The sequence below is a fragment of the Rhinopithecus roxellana genome, chromosome 15 (genome assembly GCF_007565055.1).
Source record: "Rhinopithecus roxellana isolate Shanxi Qingling chromosome 15, ASM756505v1, whole genome shotgun sequence".
Lineage (NCBI taxonomy): Eukaryota > Metazoa > Chordata > Mammalia > Primates > Cercopithecidae > Rhinopithecus > Rhinopithecus roxellana.
In genome coordinates, this window is record NC_044563.1 from 70839457 (window position 1) to 70856388 (window position 16932).

Consider the following 16932-nt stretch of genomic DNA (forward strand, 5'->3'; position numbering starts at 1 on the left):
CTCGCCACTGCACTCTCACCTGGGGGACAGAGCGAGACCCTGCCAAAAAACAAAAAACCTCATCAGGCACATGAACAATGTGTCGTCCCAGAACTTCCGGTTGCCACCCCCAGAAGTAATTCTCAAACTTTAGTGTGGCATTATTATTATTATAAATTCAATTCCTGGAATTTTCATTAGGAAAACTGAGAAAATATTTTCAATTCTCTGAAATAATTTACCAAGTAGATCAGCAGATAGGTATTCAAAGTTCCACCACAGCATAAAACAGAAATCGTTATACACAATTATTTGTCAGTTAAAATTTAAAAGTTATACTAAAAAAAAAAAATTTTTTTTTGCTACTGCAATCTGCTATGTGAATACAATAAATAACTGTAGAAATACAACTTTAGGGCTGGGTGCAGTGGCTCACACCTGTAATCCCAGCACTTTGGGAGGCCAAGGCGGACGGATCACCTGAGGTCAGAAGTTCAGCCTGGCCAATATGGTGAAACCCCGTCTCTACAAAAACACAAAAAAATTAGGCATGGTGGCTCGCTTCTGCAATCCCAGATACTTGGGAGGTGGAGGCGGAAGAATCGCTTGAACCTGGGAGGTGGAGGTTGTGGTGAGCCGAGACCACACCATTGCACTCCAGCCTGGGCGACAGAGCGAGACACCGTCTCAAAAAACCAACCAACCAACCAACCAACCAAAAAAACAACTTTAGGGCCAGGTTTGGTGGCTCATGCCTATAATCCTAGCACTTTGGATCACCTGAGCCCAGGAGTTCGAGACCAGCCTGGGCAGCATGGCAAAACCCTATCTCTACAAAAAATACAAAAATTAGCTGGCTGTGATAGCACATGCCTGTAGTCCCAGCGACTCTGGAGGCTGAGGTGGTGAGAGGATCGCTTGAGCCTGGGAGGTCAAGGCTGCAGTAAGCTGTGATCATGCCACTGCACTCCAGCCTGAGTGACTGAGCAAGACCCTGTCTCAAAAAAAAAAAAAAGAAAGAAAGAAATGCAACTTTAATACATTTAGCATTGTTTGAATGCCTTATTTGGTCAAAGAACTTTTTGCATCACGTGTATTTTTTTTAATCATTAAAGTATATCTGCTTTGAAAAATACAAGCATCGGTTTGCATATATAACATTACAATGAAAATAAACACAATGTTTCTAAAGCTGAACTTTCTACTGCTCAAGGTAAAACAATAATTGTATTTTGAAAATTGTTTCCCAGATAAGAGGATTAAAAAGGTCTCTTGTAACTACTGGTAACAGTACAGAATCACCAAATTTGTAAACTGTGAATCACAAACTCAAGTTGGGTCCAGAGACATGGTGCAAGCAAGATATATTTTGAGACTTGAAACATCTAAAAATATATTTATTCTACTGTCACACTTAGGAATTTGGTGGCTGGGTGTGGTGGCTCAACACTTTGGAAGGCTGAAACGGGGGAAATCTCTTGGGCCCAGGAGTTCGAGACCATGGCAAGACCCCATCTCTACAAAAAATAATACATGAGCTAGGTGTGCTGGTACCTGCCTCTGGTCGCCACTACTCGGGAGACTGAAGTGGGAGAATCACTTGAACTCGGGAGACTGAAGTGGGAGAATCACTTAAACTCGGGAGTTTGAGGCTGCCATGAGCTCTGACTGTACCACTGGACTCCAACCTGGCAACAAAGTAAGGCCTGTCTCAAAAATTGCTTTTTTCTTTTTACTAAAGAATTTTGGCCGGGCGCGGTGGCTCAAGCCTGTAATCCCAGCACTTTGGGAGGCCGAGACGGGTGGATCACGAGGTCAGGAGATCGAGACCATCCTGGCTAACACGGTGAAACCCCGTCTCTACTAAAAATACAAAAACTAGCTGGGCGAAGTGGCGGCGCCTGTAGTCCCAGCTACTCGGGAGGCTGAGGCAGGAGAATGGCGTAAACCCAGGAGGCAGAGCTTGCAGTGAGCTGAGATCTGGCCACTGCACTCCAGTCCGGGCGACAGAGTGAGACTCCGCCTCAAAAAAAAAAAAAAAAAAAAAAAAAAAAAAAAAAAAGAATTTTAGGATAGACTGGCCAACGTAGTGAAACCCCGTCACTACTAAAAATACAAAAAATTAGCTGGGCATGGTGGCACACGCGTGTAGTCCCAGCTACTCAGGAGGCTGAGGCAGGAGAATCACTTGAACCTTGGAGGCAGAGGTTGCAATGAGCTGAGATGGTGCCACTGTACTCCAGGCTGGGTGAGAGTGAGACTTCATCTCCAAAAAAAAAAAAAAACGCAAGAATGGCCGGGCGTGGTGGCTCATGCTTTGGGAGGCTGAGGTGGGCAGATCACGAGGTCGGGAGATTGAGACCATATTGGCGAACACAGTGAAACCTCGTCTCTACTAAAAATACAAAAAATTAGCCGGGCGCAGTGGTGGGCGCCTGTAGTCCCAGCTACTCAGGAGGCTGGGGCAGGAGAATGGTGTGAAAAAGGAAGCGGAGCTTGCAGTAAGCAGAGATTGCACAAATGCACTCCTGCCTGGACGACACAGCAAAACTCCGTCTCAAAAAAAAAGTGTGTACACATGCAACTGCATACCATATGCACACACAGAAAAGTCTGAAAGGACAGGCTGGGTGCGGTGGCTCACACCTATAATCCCAGCACTTTGGGAGGCCAAGGTGGGCGGATCACTAGAGGTCAGTAGTTAGAGACCAGCCTGGCCAACATGGTAAAACCCTGTCTCTACTAAAAATACAAAAATTAGCTGGGCGTTGTGGGGGTGCCTGTAATCCCAGCTATTTGGGAGGCAAAGGTAGGAGAGTCATTTGAACCCAGGAGGCAGAGATTGTAGTGAGTCAAGACTGCCTCACTGCACTCCAGCCTGGGTGACACAGCAAGATTCCATCTCAAAAAAAAAAAAAAAAAAAAAAATCTGAAAGGACATACTCTGAGATGTTAAGAGCGATCAATCCTGGGTGATAGCGTTATATATATTTATGTATCACTTGTGTAACAAATGTGTTAAAAGGAAGCTACCCCTTGTAACTGAGCCCCAGAGATGTTAAGTAATTTGCCCAAGGACACACAGCTATTAATAGTGGCAGAGCTGAGATCTGAACCCAAGCAGTCTGGTTCCTCTATGCAGTACTCCCGTATCCCAAAGGCCCATCCTCTTTTGGGCCGTTCCTAGGATACCTGTGCTGGGGTCATGTTTTCCACAAGCAGCCCTATCAGATAGGACAAGCATGACTAGTTCCAATTCTTCCTAGAGACACATAAACAGCTGTCAGCAAAACCAGAAGGCAAAATGAGGTGCCAGAGCAAGTGAGGTACAGACAGAGGGGTGCGGTCAGAGCATGCAGAGATGACGCTGCTCATGCTCTGCTTGTGTTCTCCACGATGCTTCCTGAGAAGCTCAGGGAAAGAGAGTCCACTCCCCTGGGCTCTGGAGAGCCGTGTGAGGACAGCCACACCATGGGGTACTGTGGCCAAATGCTGCGGGATAGCAGGTTCTGGGGGGAGCTCAAAGGGACAGAAGAGGACCTTGCTTCCAGACTGGCTCACAACTAGAAACAATAGCTGTTTTGGCCTACATTTGTGGTACCATCCTGTACCCTACCATCACCCCCACCAAGTATGGCAGTGTTAGATTATGCGGTGGGAGGCATGAGGGGGGAAGTCCCAGAAGAGGGGCCTGGTGAAGTCCAGGGCAGCAGCTCTTCATCTACAGGATGTTCTAGCAGCGAGAATGATGATAGTGATGTCTCCAGCTGAAAAGCACCCCTCTAGGCATATGTTCCTTCTCTCTGCAGCTCAGATGAGCAGGCTGATGTGCCCCGGCCTAACACAGCTCTGACTTGTCCATCAAGACCCTCAGGATCTGCTGCAAGCCCTTCTCCAATAAATAAAGCCACCCTTTGTCCCCAGTCTAGACACAAAAGCCCAACTGCTCTCAGAGGTGGGAGGTAGAGCTATCTAGAGGAAAGTTAAGAGCAGCTGCCTCTCTGCTCCCTGCCAAAGCTAGCTTAGCCAAATCCCCAGGAAAATGCTGCTGCACATGAAACATGAAAACACAAACCACAGACAGTCTGCTCTCCTTCCCATACACATGTTCAAACAAGACTGCTTTCCAGCCGTTGCTGATGGCTTCTACAGGATGAGCTCATCTCCATGGCTCGGTCTGTGGCTTTTGCTTCCCCTTCGCTCGGAGGAGCCAGCTTAACTTATTTAACCCAGATGTGCAGGCCCAGCAGCACTCAGAAGAAGCAACAGCAATGCATGATCTGAGTTGAAGCCCACCTGCCATGTCCTCTCCACAAGAGCCAGGCAGAGCCAGCCAGTGATGGGTCAGATAACTGGGCTTCCCGAGGCATGCCAGAGAAGGCCTCAAAGAACGAGAGGCTGGTGGGAGGCTCTCCTGGATCTGTTTTCTCTTTCCTCCTCTGTGGGATGTCCCCTGGCTGGGTGACACTCTCCTCAGCCCTGGCTGCGTGGTAACGGGGAGACCAGGCCAGAGGGTGGAGGGAAGGCTGGCTGCCTTGGGTCTTAAGTCATCCTCTGGCCCCAGGCCAAGCAAGGCAGGGTGTTCTCTGTCCTACACTACAGAGATACTGGAAGTGCTCAAGTGAAGCCCGAAGAGACCTCCACGTCAAGGATAAACACGGCTGAAGGGTGTGGTCAGGATCCTACTGGAAACTTCAACCACTCCACAGCAAGCCTCTAACCACTAATTACCTGTCTCTAGGAAAGCACAGAGCTGCTATTAGAGACAGAGGAGAGGCAGACGCTGACTTTAGCAAGACCCTGGATCTGACAGGCTTCTTGTACAAACCCTCAGCTCCGTCCCTCCCCATCTTGCTAGTCCTCTGAAGTCCAGAAAGCAGAGGGGTTAGGGATGCAACAGGACCTGATGGCAAAACCCCAGGGTCTCCTGGCCCACAAGCAAATTTGGTAACTCCAAACGCAGCCCTGGGGTGGCAGGAGAGGCCCTCGGTTACAATGGATAGAGAGTGGGAAATGCTACTTCAGGATGGCTGTGGGGCTAATGGCACTCTGCAAAGCTCCACGTGAACAGGAAGAGCAAGAGCTGATATGCAATGCATCGGGGGGCTATGAAATGACAGGCTTGGCCTTAGAGCTGCAAGCCCCCTACTTCCCCACACACAGAAAGAAACGACGCTGGGGTTGAGCAGACCATACCACAATATGAGCTGTAGGCTGAACACTCCAAAATGTGGCCTCTCTCCACTTCCTGCCTGAAGGCATGTCTTTAGTTCACTCTGAAAGGGGCATGGGTACCAAGTCTCAATGTTTGTCACTGGACACGCCATACTGTGCTTCATTGTGAAATATGAGTGAGCTCATGTGAATCACCAGCCATTGAAAGAAACCAGCAGCCTGAATAAGGATGACCAAGATAAACAACCAGATCCCAGAGGTAATAAAATAATTGGAGGGTCAGGAGATAATTTTTAAAATAATTCTAATTAGTGTGCCAGAGAGATTCAACACAATTTGGCCTCTATAAAAAAAAAAGGAGCAAAATGCTATGAGAATGAAATAATCAGAGAACCAGAGAGAGGAGAATTTGAAATATGACTGTCAAATTAACACCTTCACTAGAAGGTCTACAAGACAAAATGCAGACAATCTACCAGATTACAAGAAAGAGGCCAGACACAGTGGGTCACACCTGTAATCCTGGCACTTTGGGAGGCTGAGGCGGGTGGGCGACCTGAGGTCAGGAGTTCAAGACCAGCCTGGCCAACAAGGTGAAACCCCGCCTCTATTAAAAATACAAAAAATTGGCCGGGCGCAGTGGCTCAAGCCTGTAATCCCAGCACTTTGGGAGGCCGAGACGGGCGGATCACGAGGTCAGGAGATCGAGACCATCCTGGCTAACACGGTGAAACCCCGTCTCTACTAAAAAATACAAAAATCTAGCCGGGCGAGGTGGCAGGTGCCTGTGGTCCCGGCTACTCCGGAGGCTGAGGCAGGAGAATGGCGTAAACCCGGGAGGCGGAGCTTGCAGTGAGCTGAGATCTGGCCACTGCACTCCAGCCTGGGTGACAGAGCGAGACTCGGTCTCAAAAAAAAAAAAAAAAAAAAAATACAAAAAATTAGCTGGGCGTGGTGGCAGGCATCTGTAAACCCAGCTACTCGGGAGATAAGGCAGGAGAATGACTTGAACCAGGGAGGTGGAGGTTGCAGTGAGCTGAAATCACGCCGCAGCACTCCAGCCTGAGCAACTGAGCGAGACTGTCTCAAAACAAACAAGAAAAAAAAAAAAAAAAGAATGTACTTCAGCTAATCAAGAGAGTAAAACAAGAAAGAAAAAGAGGTAGAATCCAGAAAACATCTAACCCACAAAAGTTGCAAAAGGAAGTCTCAGATTGATACCTGAACAACTTCCTTAAAGAATCACCTGTTCAGATTGGAGAAGCAGGAAAGAGTTTTCTGGAAACAATGTTACCAGCAAGAAAGGAGATACGATGTAATGCAGGGGTGTCCAATCTTCTCGCTTCCCTGGGCCACACTGGAAGAACTGTCTTGGGCTTTACCTGAAATATACTAATACTAACAATAAGTGATGAACTTAAAAAAGAAATCACGAAAAAAATCTGATGTTTTAAGAAAGTTTATAAATTTGTGTTGGGCCGCATTCAAAGCTGTCCTGGGCTGCGGGCTGGACAAGCTTGATGTAATGGATTATCAAACTGGATAATTTCAAGAGCAAAGTAAAGGTGCATTATTCTTTTAACCACAGTGAAAAAAGAGGCAACTAAAAACTCCATGAAAAAGTGAAAACTAATAAAGAAGTGGTTCAAACATGAAACAAACTAAAAAGCAGCATGATTTGAAGGACTGTTAGAATGCAAGAAAAGAGAATCCACTCGACCTGGACATCAAAAGCACTCTCCAACCAGGCGTGGTGACTCATATCTGTAATCTCAGCACTTTGAGAGGCCAAGGTGGGCAGATCACTTGAGGACAGGAGTTCGAGACCACCCTGGCCAACATGATGAAACCCTGTCTCTACTAAAAATACAAAAATTGGCCTGGTGTGGTGGCGGGCGCCTGTAATCCCAGCTACTCGAGAGGATGAGGCAGGAGAATCGCTTGAACCGAGGAGGTGGAGGTTGCAGTGAGTCAAGATGTACCACTGTACTCCAGTCTGGACAACAGAGTGAGACTGTCTCAAAGAAAAAAAAAGCACTGTCCTTTGAGTGGCATGGAGATTATACACTGGGCAGGTGGAGAAAAAAACTAAAACCTTAGCACTCTGGTTGAGCATGCATATTAATGTGGCCTCAATCATGTAAACACTGCTTACTGGTTTTACTGGTTTTCTCTTTTTTTTTAAGAGACAGGGTCTTGCTCTGTACCCAGGTTGGAGTGTAGTGGCAGAATCACGGTTCACTGCCGCCTTGATCTCCTGAGCTCAAGCAATCCTCCAACTTCAGCCTCCTGGGTAGTTGGAACTACAGGCACGTACCACAACACCCAGCTAATTTTTGTATTTTTAGTAGAGAAAGGGTTTCACCATGTTGGCCAGGCTGGTCTCGAACTCCTGGCCTCAAGTGATCCGCCTGCCTTGGCCTCCCAAATTGCTGGAATTACAGGCATGAGCTACTGCACCCGGCCCAGAAATATTCTTTTTATTTTTTAACTTTTATTTTAGGTAAAAGGGGACATGTACAGCTTTGTTTACAGGTAAACTGTCTCGCAGGGGTTTGGCACAGAAACTATTTCATCACCCAGGTAATAAGCGTAACACCTGGATAGCGAGTTTTTTGATCCTCCCACTCCTCCAACCCTCCACCCTCAAGTGGGCATTTAGGTTGATTCCATGTCTTTGCTATCATGAATAGTTCTACAACGAACATATATGTGCATGTGTCTTTACGGTAGAGCAATTTTAAAAAATTTCTTATATTTTTATTTCAATAGGTTTTTTGGGAACAGGTAGGAACTTACACAAATAAGTTCTTTAGTGGTGATTTCTGAGATTCTGATGCACGCATCACCTGAGCAGTGTACATTGTATCTACTGTATAGTCTTTTATCCCTCACCACTCCCCACCCTTTCCCTTAAGTCCCATGTATCATTCTTATGCCTTTCATCCTGATAGTTTAGCTCCCACATATGAATGAGAACATACAATGTTTGGTTTTCCATTCCAGAGTTATTTGACTTAGAATAATATTCTCCAATTCCATCCAGATTGCTGCAAATGCCATTATTTCATTCCTTTTTATGGCTGAGTAGTATTCCATGGTATTATATATACCACATTTTCTTTATCCACTTGTTGATTGATGGACATTTGGGTTGGTTCCGTATTTTTGCAATTGCAAGCTGTGCTGCTATAAACATGCATGTGCAAATTGTCTTTTTCATATAATGACTTCTGTTCCTCTGGGTAGATACCTAGTAGTGGGACTGCTGGATCGAACAGATCTACTTTTAGTTCTTTAAGGAATCTTCACACTGTTTCCCGTAATGGTTGTACTAGTTTCCATTCTCACCAACAGTGTAGAAGTGTTCCCTTTTCACTGCATCCACACCAACATCTAGACTGGATAAAGAAATGTGGTACATATACACCATGGAATACTATACAGCCATAAGAAAGTGAGATTATGTCGTTTGCTGCAACATGGATGGAGCTAGAGGCCATTATCCTAAGCCAACTAAGGCAGGAACAGAAAACCAAATATGTGTGTTCTTATTTATAAGTGGGAGAAAAACATTGAGGACATACGGACACAAAGAAGAGAACAACAATCATCGGGGAGAAAAGGGGCCAGCCCAGTCATCCCCACACCCCAGAGAAGGGGAAGCATGCAGAAATGAAAGTCCACAAATGCCCAAAACCTAGAAGTAGGAGGCTGAAACCAAATACCTTCACTTTCAGAACTGTGACTGAAAACCATACTTCAGAAGGAGGATGGAGCCCTTGAAATTCATGGGATGATTTTTCTAGTCCATCTAAGGACCTGCCAATTTGTCTTAACTCTCAACTGTGAAATACATTGTACATATAAATCATGGGTGTGTGTGTATATAAAATATGTACCACTTAAAGACCTAAGTAAAATAAAAAGAATACATATGCTCAGAATACACAATCCAAGAAACAGAATATAACCAGAAATTTTAACCTTCTCTCTGTCCTGCCTCACCCCGACCAGGGATAATCACCTCCCTGATTGGGGGGTTAATCATTTCCTTTTTGTCCTGATAGTCTTATTACACGTGTATGCATCCCTAAGCAGTATATTGTTCAGTTCTGCTTGTCTTTCAACTTCGTACCATTTGAATCACACCATGTGTATTCTGTGTCTTGCTTTTCTTGCCCTACATGGTGAGATTTATCCTTCATTGATACAGGCAGCTGTAGTTCATTTTCACTGCTGTAGAGAGGCACTGTAGGGCTATACCTCGGTTTATCTACCTACTCTACTGTTATTTGTTTCTAGTTTGTTGTATCATTAACAATGCTACCAAGCAAACTCTTTGGAGAATGGCTTGTCTTTTAAAATGCTCCTTCCAAACAAGTCCTCACCCCTCCCTCAGGAGGTCTGGGTTTTGCCTCTGCAAATAGCACAGGGCGGAAAACCCTGGCCTGTGGCTCCAGTACCGGGAGTTCTCTGCAACCAGAGACGTGATTCTCAGGATCCCATCCCTCTGCTCCGCGCCCTGGCCTCACTCACAAATGCCTGTCTCCTCTTCTGAACTTGAGATTCCACCTCCTGGTTTACAAGGGGAAACAATTGGCCTTTTAAGAGGTAGCCGGGATTTCTGAGTCACACCCCTCTCCCTGCTACCTCCACCTTCTTCCCCAGGTAAAAGAGAACAGACCGCAATGAAAGAGCTCCATTGACAGGCCGCAGGGTGACAGCTCTGATAGAAAGGAGACACAGGCCCTACCCCGCCTAGAGGGTCAGAGGAAGCTCTCAGATGCCAGCCTTCAGGCCACTAGCTCCAGACATGTGCCACACAGCAACCGGAAGAAGAAAGGAAACCTACCCATGGGCAGAGCCAGTCACTTTTCCATGTTATATATATTATTCCATTTAAAGCTCACATAAATTGACAGTTGGAAAAAAATTACAGGCAACACCATAATTACACTGATTGGATGCAGACCATATGCCAGCTACTGTGCCACATGTTCTATACGCCTTCTCTTAATGGGTCCTAATCCAGGACAGTGGCCATGAAGTCAATTTAGGGGATTAAGACCAGCATTTTAAAAAAGGAAACCAGCTGGGCGTGGTGGCTCACTCCTGTAATCTCAGCACTCTGAGTGGCCAAAGCAGGCGGATCACCTGAGATCAGGACTTTGAGACCAGCCTGGCCAATGTGGTGAAACCCCATCTCTATTAAAAATACAAAAAAATAGCTGGGCGTGGTGGCGGGTGCCTGTAGTCCCAGCTACTCAGGAGGCTGAGGCAGGAGAATGGCTTGAATCCAAGAGGCGGAGGTTGCAGTGAGCCGAGATCACACCACTGCACTCCAGCCTGGGTGAGAGAGAGATTCTGCCTCAAAAATCAATGAATAATTGTAAAAATTAAAAAATGAAAAAGGAAACCAGTAAGACTGAAACTAGATAGAAAATACTAGACAGTATGTTATAGTGGATGGGTAAGTATTGTTTAAAGTTTCACTTCTGGGTGCCTGTAGTCCCAGCTACTCAGGAGGCTGAGGCAGGAGAATGGCTCGAACCCGGGAGGCGGAGGTTGCAGTGAGCCAAGATTGCGCCATTTCACTCTAGCCTGGATGAGAAGAGCGAAACTCCTTTCAAAAACAAACGAACAAACTAAATAAATAAATAAAGTTTCACTTCTATTCATGTCTGTTAGTCCATGTGTAATAGACCATAAAGTGAAACGTATCTCTCACTGCAGGCAGTGGCTAAAGAATGTTGTGAAAACTTCCTTATCTGTTTCGTAACTGTCCTACTGAGGTAAGTTCAGTTTCTATCCTAATTTAACAGAGAAAATAACTGAAGCTACTTCCCCAACTTCATCTGTAGCACACACCACTGCCACCATCCCACCCCATCACTCCCGACATAACAGCCTCATTTCTGTTCTTCTTTCCTTCCCCAGAACACGTGCTGTTCCTCAGCCCAGAGTGTTCTCCCCTCTTTGCACGGCTGGCTTTCTTCCTATCCTTCAGGTCTCAGCCTGGGTGTCATCTCCACTGCAGAGAGCCCTCCTAGAGCCCTGGTCTGAGTAGGCTCTCTCCTGCTCACGGCCACTCAGACATCTGCTTCCTTGTTTGCTGTCTGCCTTCCCCACTAGAACTGCAGAGACAGGGAGACATTGGTTATCTTCACCAGCACAGACCTCGCTTCTACTAGAGTAGGTGGCACATAGCAGACACTTCACATGTGTTAAGTGAATAAAGAATTGTCCCAGGTCCTCAGGGTTAGCAAATGGCCAAGCCAGGATTCGCACCCAGGTCTGTCTGTCATGAGGCTTGTTCTCAGCACTGGCGCTGTGCTAAAACTCAGAAACAGCACGTTGCTGCCCCAGTGCACACCATGAGAAAGCATGAGTGCCCCAGCATGACTCACTCCTAAAGCCCATGCTCTCTCCATTATGTCATTGGGACAGACATGGCAGCTGGCAGGATGAGTGGCTCACAGGAGCTGAGAACGTGGAGGGGATAAATGAATGAGGAGACTGCGAAACCTCCAGACTTGAGAGAAAAAGAAAGTTGCCAGTGACCAGAGAAATACCAGAAAAAAATCAGCTGAGCCCATGATTTCCACTGTGGCCAGCTCAGAAATGAGGGGTGGGGGCTCCCCTAGGCAAATAGTATTCTAGAAAGGAGATCTAGAGACGCAGCCAAAGACAGCAGAAAAACTCTAAGGAGCAACCATGCAGGGGGACACACAGCTGAGGCTGCAGGAACTGCACATTCAGGGCCCTTGGGGTGGGCAGCGTTGATTGACTCCAAGGCTGGGACTGGAGAGGGAGGTCCCAGGCGCTGACTTGGCTGGCCTTCCCACAGAGGGGACAGCTGGAGTGGCCACAGGACTATTTTGGCAATGCTGCCACCTTGTGGCTGCCACCTTGTGGCTGTGGAATGCCCAGCCCACAGGAAAAAAATCGACACAATTCAGTTTGTGGGTTCATTCTTCACTTATTGAAAGTACAATATGGGTGACATGGCTCCAACCTTCAAGGACCTCACTCCTTATATCCAGGCAGTGACCAAACTCTCTGCTTTTCACCACTGTGTCTCCACCCCTGACCCCAAACAAGACTGTGAGGACAAGGACGGTACAGTATGCGGCATAGGGCCTGGCACATGAGACTAATAATAGCAGCTACTGCTTAATAGGTGCTCAGTGCTTTTAAGTACATTAGTGCATCGGATTCGTGAATTGCAACTATGAGACCTCCAAATGGAGATGTCAAGGAGAGGTTTATTTCAATACGAGCCTGGAGTTCTTAGGTCAGGGATGGGGAAATAAAGGTGGGCGTCGGAGGCACACAGATGGTGTTTTTTAAAAGACTAGTGCCTCTCAAAGTTTTACGTGCTTATGGCTCACCAGGGAGTTGTGCTACAATGCAGACTCCAATGATTCTGTCCTCTGAAACAGGGCGGAGATTCTGTTTCTACCAGACTCCCAGGTGGTGCCAATACTGCTGGTTCACAAACCACACTTTGAGTGGTAAAAATCTGGAACAGAGGTTAACAAACTATAGCCAGCTGGGCCTCTATTTGTACAGTCGGCAAACCAAGAGTGATATTTTCATTTTCACAGGGGTTGAGAAAAAGAAGAAGGAAGGAGAAGGCGGAAAAGGCAGAAGAAGAAGGGGTTGGGGAGGAAGATGGGAGGAAAAGAAGAAAAGGAGACAGAGACCATTTGTGCCTCACAAGGCCTAAAATATTCACTCTTTGGTTTTCGACAGAAAAAGTTTGCCAACCCTGACCTTCAATATCACCCAGGGACAAGGCATGCAGCTAAACAAGGGAGCAACTGGGCCCTGAAGCAAACTGCTGTGACTTCCAAATCCCCATCCCTAGTTTTGGTAGGAAAGCAGGAGTGCAAGGCACCACGTGTACAGTCGGCCCTCTGTATTGTGGGTTCTATATCTGTGGATTCAATCAAATGAAGATTAAAAATGCTTTAAAAAAGAAGGACATTGCATCTATACTGAACACGTACAGACTTTTCTTGTCATTATTACCTAAAAAACATGGTATAACAACTATTTACATAGCATTTACATTGTAGCAGGTAGTTAAGTAACCTAGAGATGATTTAAAGTATATGGGAGGATGTGCTTAGGGTACATACAAATACTACACCATTTTATATCAGGGACTTGAGCATCCGTAGATTTTAGTATCTGAGGAGGGTCCTGGAATCAATCCCCAGTGGATACTGAGGGATGACTTCTACGCCAAGAAGGCAGGAAGGCCAGGGGCAGTGGCTCACATCTATAATCCCAGCACTTTGGATCACCTGAGGTCAGGAGTTCATGACCAGCCTGGCTAACATGGTGAAACCCCATCTCTACTAAAAATACAAAAATTAGCTGGGCATGGTGGCATGCACCTGTAAATTCCAGCTACTTGGGAGGCTGAGGTAGGAGAATCACTTGAACCTGGGAGGCAAAGGTTGCAGTGAGCCGAGAACGCGCCATTGTACTCCAGTCTGAGCAACAAGAGTGAAACTCCGTCTCAAAAAAAAAAAAAAAAAAAGAAGGCAGGAAAAAGTGAACTAACATCTGAGGCTCCCAGGTGGGTGGGGGTGGCCCTAGGGAAAGGGTTATGGAGACACCTGGGGTTCTGAGTGGGAACAAGGACTTGTGGTGGGCCAATAACGCACTGCCTCTTTCAGTGTTTATCTTGGAAAAGACAATAGAAACAGAAGGAACGGGCAGGGACTACCTCTACTTGTGTGCAGTGCCACAGAAGTACTGGGAAAATAAAGGGGAGAGCCTGTGAATTCCACAGGGTAGATCTTCTGAATTTTGGCCAAGGGTGGGGAGGGTAGGTAGAGGGATTTCGGAAGGTGAGGGAAAGGGTGTGGCAGTAAAATAACAGCCTCAGAGCCTGTAATGTGGGGGCCACCCCAAGTTGTGTTTGGCCACAGTGCCTTCTGTCATGCTTCTGCCGCCCTGTGCTGAGGAATACATTTGCTTAAATGTCAATGCCTGAGAAAGTAAATACCGCTGTCCATTTCCATCAACTTGTACCAATTAATCTGGCTTTTGCTCAATGGAAGACAAGGCTGTTTTGCATTAAGTCATGAAAGGTTTGCTTGTCTCACCATCACGTGTTCACATATATTTCTAAGGGACAATAATGGCACCCATTCATGGAGGGCAGAAAAGAATATCTATCAAAAGACTATGGGGCAGGATATCTGTAAAGCCAGACTGCTATTAAATGCTGGAGGGCAAACAAAAAGACAGAAGGATATGACAGTCACCATGCGCTGTAAAACAGATTACAGAATTTGCTGGTTGGAAAGAATCTTTAAGGTCAACCAGTCTCCCTCATGTTTCTAACAAAGCTGCCTACAAAATCTAACCATCTTGAGAAAAAATGCCCATGTCACACCTGGCTTTTGGCATGGAATATTCTTTTTAATAAATTAAGAAATGCTTGCAATGAAAAACAAATCTCTGCCTTTTAACCCATGAATTCCTGCCCTTCTCTCCCATCCCCCTTGATCACACTAGTTGTCTCTCCCACCAGAAAGTAGGTTCCTTCAGGGAAGTGACTGATTTTTGCAGCACCCGACACCCTGGCCGGCCCACAGAATGCGTATGGTGAGCAAGCCTCCAGTCTACTGAAAAACCTTAGCTTTCCTGCCACCTACTGGCTGTGTGATTTTGGACAAGTTATTTAACCTTTCAAAAGCCAGTTTCCTTACTTGTAAAGTCCTCTCACAAGAGGGCTGTTTTGAGGATTAACTGTGTTAATACATGTAGATTATTGGGAATGCTAACTGGCACAATAGTAAGGATTTCCTAAGTGCTGACAATTTTTATCATTCAATTAGTAGATTAATCTATTATTCTGGCCGGGCATGGTGGCTCACACCTGTAATTCCAGCACTTTGGGAGGCCAAGACAGGTGGATCACAAGGTCAGAAGTTCAAGACCACACTGGCTATGATGGAGACCCCATCTCTACTAAAAATACAAAAATTAGCCGGGCATGGTGGCAGGCGCCTGTAATCCCAGCTACTTGGGAGGCCAAGGCAGGAGAACTGCTTGAACCTGTGAGGCGGAGGTTGCAGTGAGCCAGTATCACACCATTGCACTCCAGCCTGGGCGACAGAGCAAGACCCCATTTCAAAAAAAAAAAAAAAAAATCTATTATTCTGTCCCATGAATCACACTCTCTCCCTAAAACATACTACACTAGAACAAGGTTTCTCTTTTTTTTTTTTTTGAGACAGCGTTTTGCTCTGTCACCCAGGCTGGAGTGCAGTGGTGCAATCTCGGCTCACTGCAACCTCTGCCTCCTGGGTTCAAGCGAGTCTCCCACCTCAGCCTCCCAAGTAGCTGGGATTACAGGTGAGCACCACCACCCTGGCTAAATTTTGTATTTTTAGTAGAGATGAGGTTTCACCATGTTGGCCAAGAGTCTGGTCTCGAACTCCCGACCTCAGGTGATCTGCCTGCCTTGGCCTCCCAAAGTGCTGGGATTACAGGCGAAGGCCACCCCGCCTGGCCAGGTTTCTGAGTTTCAGCACTATTGACATTACTTTGCTGTGGGAGCCTGTCCTGTATATTGTAAGGTGTTTAGCAGCATTCTTGGTCTCCACCCACTAGATGCCAGAAGTAACACCCCACCACCACCCCCTATTCTTGACAACCAAAAATGTCTTCACCGATGGCCAAATGTCCACTAGTGAGGAAATCTCTCTATTGTACTAGAATATGCAAATAGAAAGTCTGGTCACTAGACCACCTAATTTCCCACCATCCCATTCACCCTCCATACAGCCACCTTGGCCACCTCTTGCTCACCACTCAGTTGTCTTGGAGGGAACAAGTGATAGGTGCTGTAGATATCGTTGGAGAACTGCAACTGGAGCTCAGGGCTGCCTGTCAGGAGCTGAGCCACCTGTTCCACCTGAAATGGCGTCTTCTCCAGGATCACAACGGCATCCTCTCCATTCCCATCCCCAGAGGACTCATTCACCTGTGGGTAGAAGCATCATCAGTGGGCTCAAGGGCAGAACCACAATGAGACTCTGGAGAGCAGAGACAGAAGCTCCCAGGGCCTTTGAAATCAACTTTGAAAGTACTTGGGATTTCCTTCCCTGAAGTTTTCCTTCTGGGAAGTCTAGCCAATGGCACTCACATTTCTTTGCTCAGAGAAGGCATCTCTCTTTTTTTTTTTTTGAGGTGGAGTCTTGCTCTGTCGCCCAGGCTGGAGTGCAATGGCGCAATCTCGGCTCACTGCCACCTCCACCTCCTGGGTTCAAGCAATTCTCCTGCCACAGCCTCCCAAGTAGCTGGGACTACAAGCACATGTCACCACACCTGGCTAATTTTTGTATTTTTAGTAGAGACAGGGTTTCACCATGTTGGCCAGGCTGGTCTTGAACCCCCAACCTCAAATGATCCGCCTGCCTTGGCCTCCCAAAGTGCTGGGATTACAGGCGTGAGCCACCGTGCCCAGCCAAAGAAGGCATCTCCACCCAAATCCTTGTGGCAGCTCTCACACCTTTCTTCCCCAGAATACAAGGCTTCTCGGTTGTCTTCCATTTTAGGCTTACAAGACTTCTGTCAAGTTCTCCCCATTTCAGAAGAAAAGATGAAAAACAGATCTTGAGTGACTTGCCCAAGGTCACACGAACAGTCAGCACTGAAACGGAAACTAGAACCTGGGTCTCCCAAGTGACTCCTAGCTCAAAGGCTCTCATGGCTAACACCTTCAACAGGTGCTGCACACTGAGGACA

At 46.6% G+C, this 16932-nt stretch overlaps 1 protein-coding gene across 1 annotated transcript in view; it reads right to left on the reverse strand.

Annotated features, from left to right (window-relative positions):
- Positions 1–16932, reverse strand: part of DCPS (decapping enzyme, scavenger) — a 39927-nt gene that overhangs the window by 21340 nt on the left and 1655 nt on the right. The window contains 1 exon segment of the mRNA XM_030918275.1: positions 15994–16168. Coding sequence (XP_030774135.1) covers positions 15994–16168 — 175 coding nt within the window.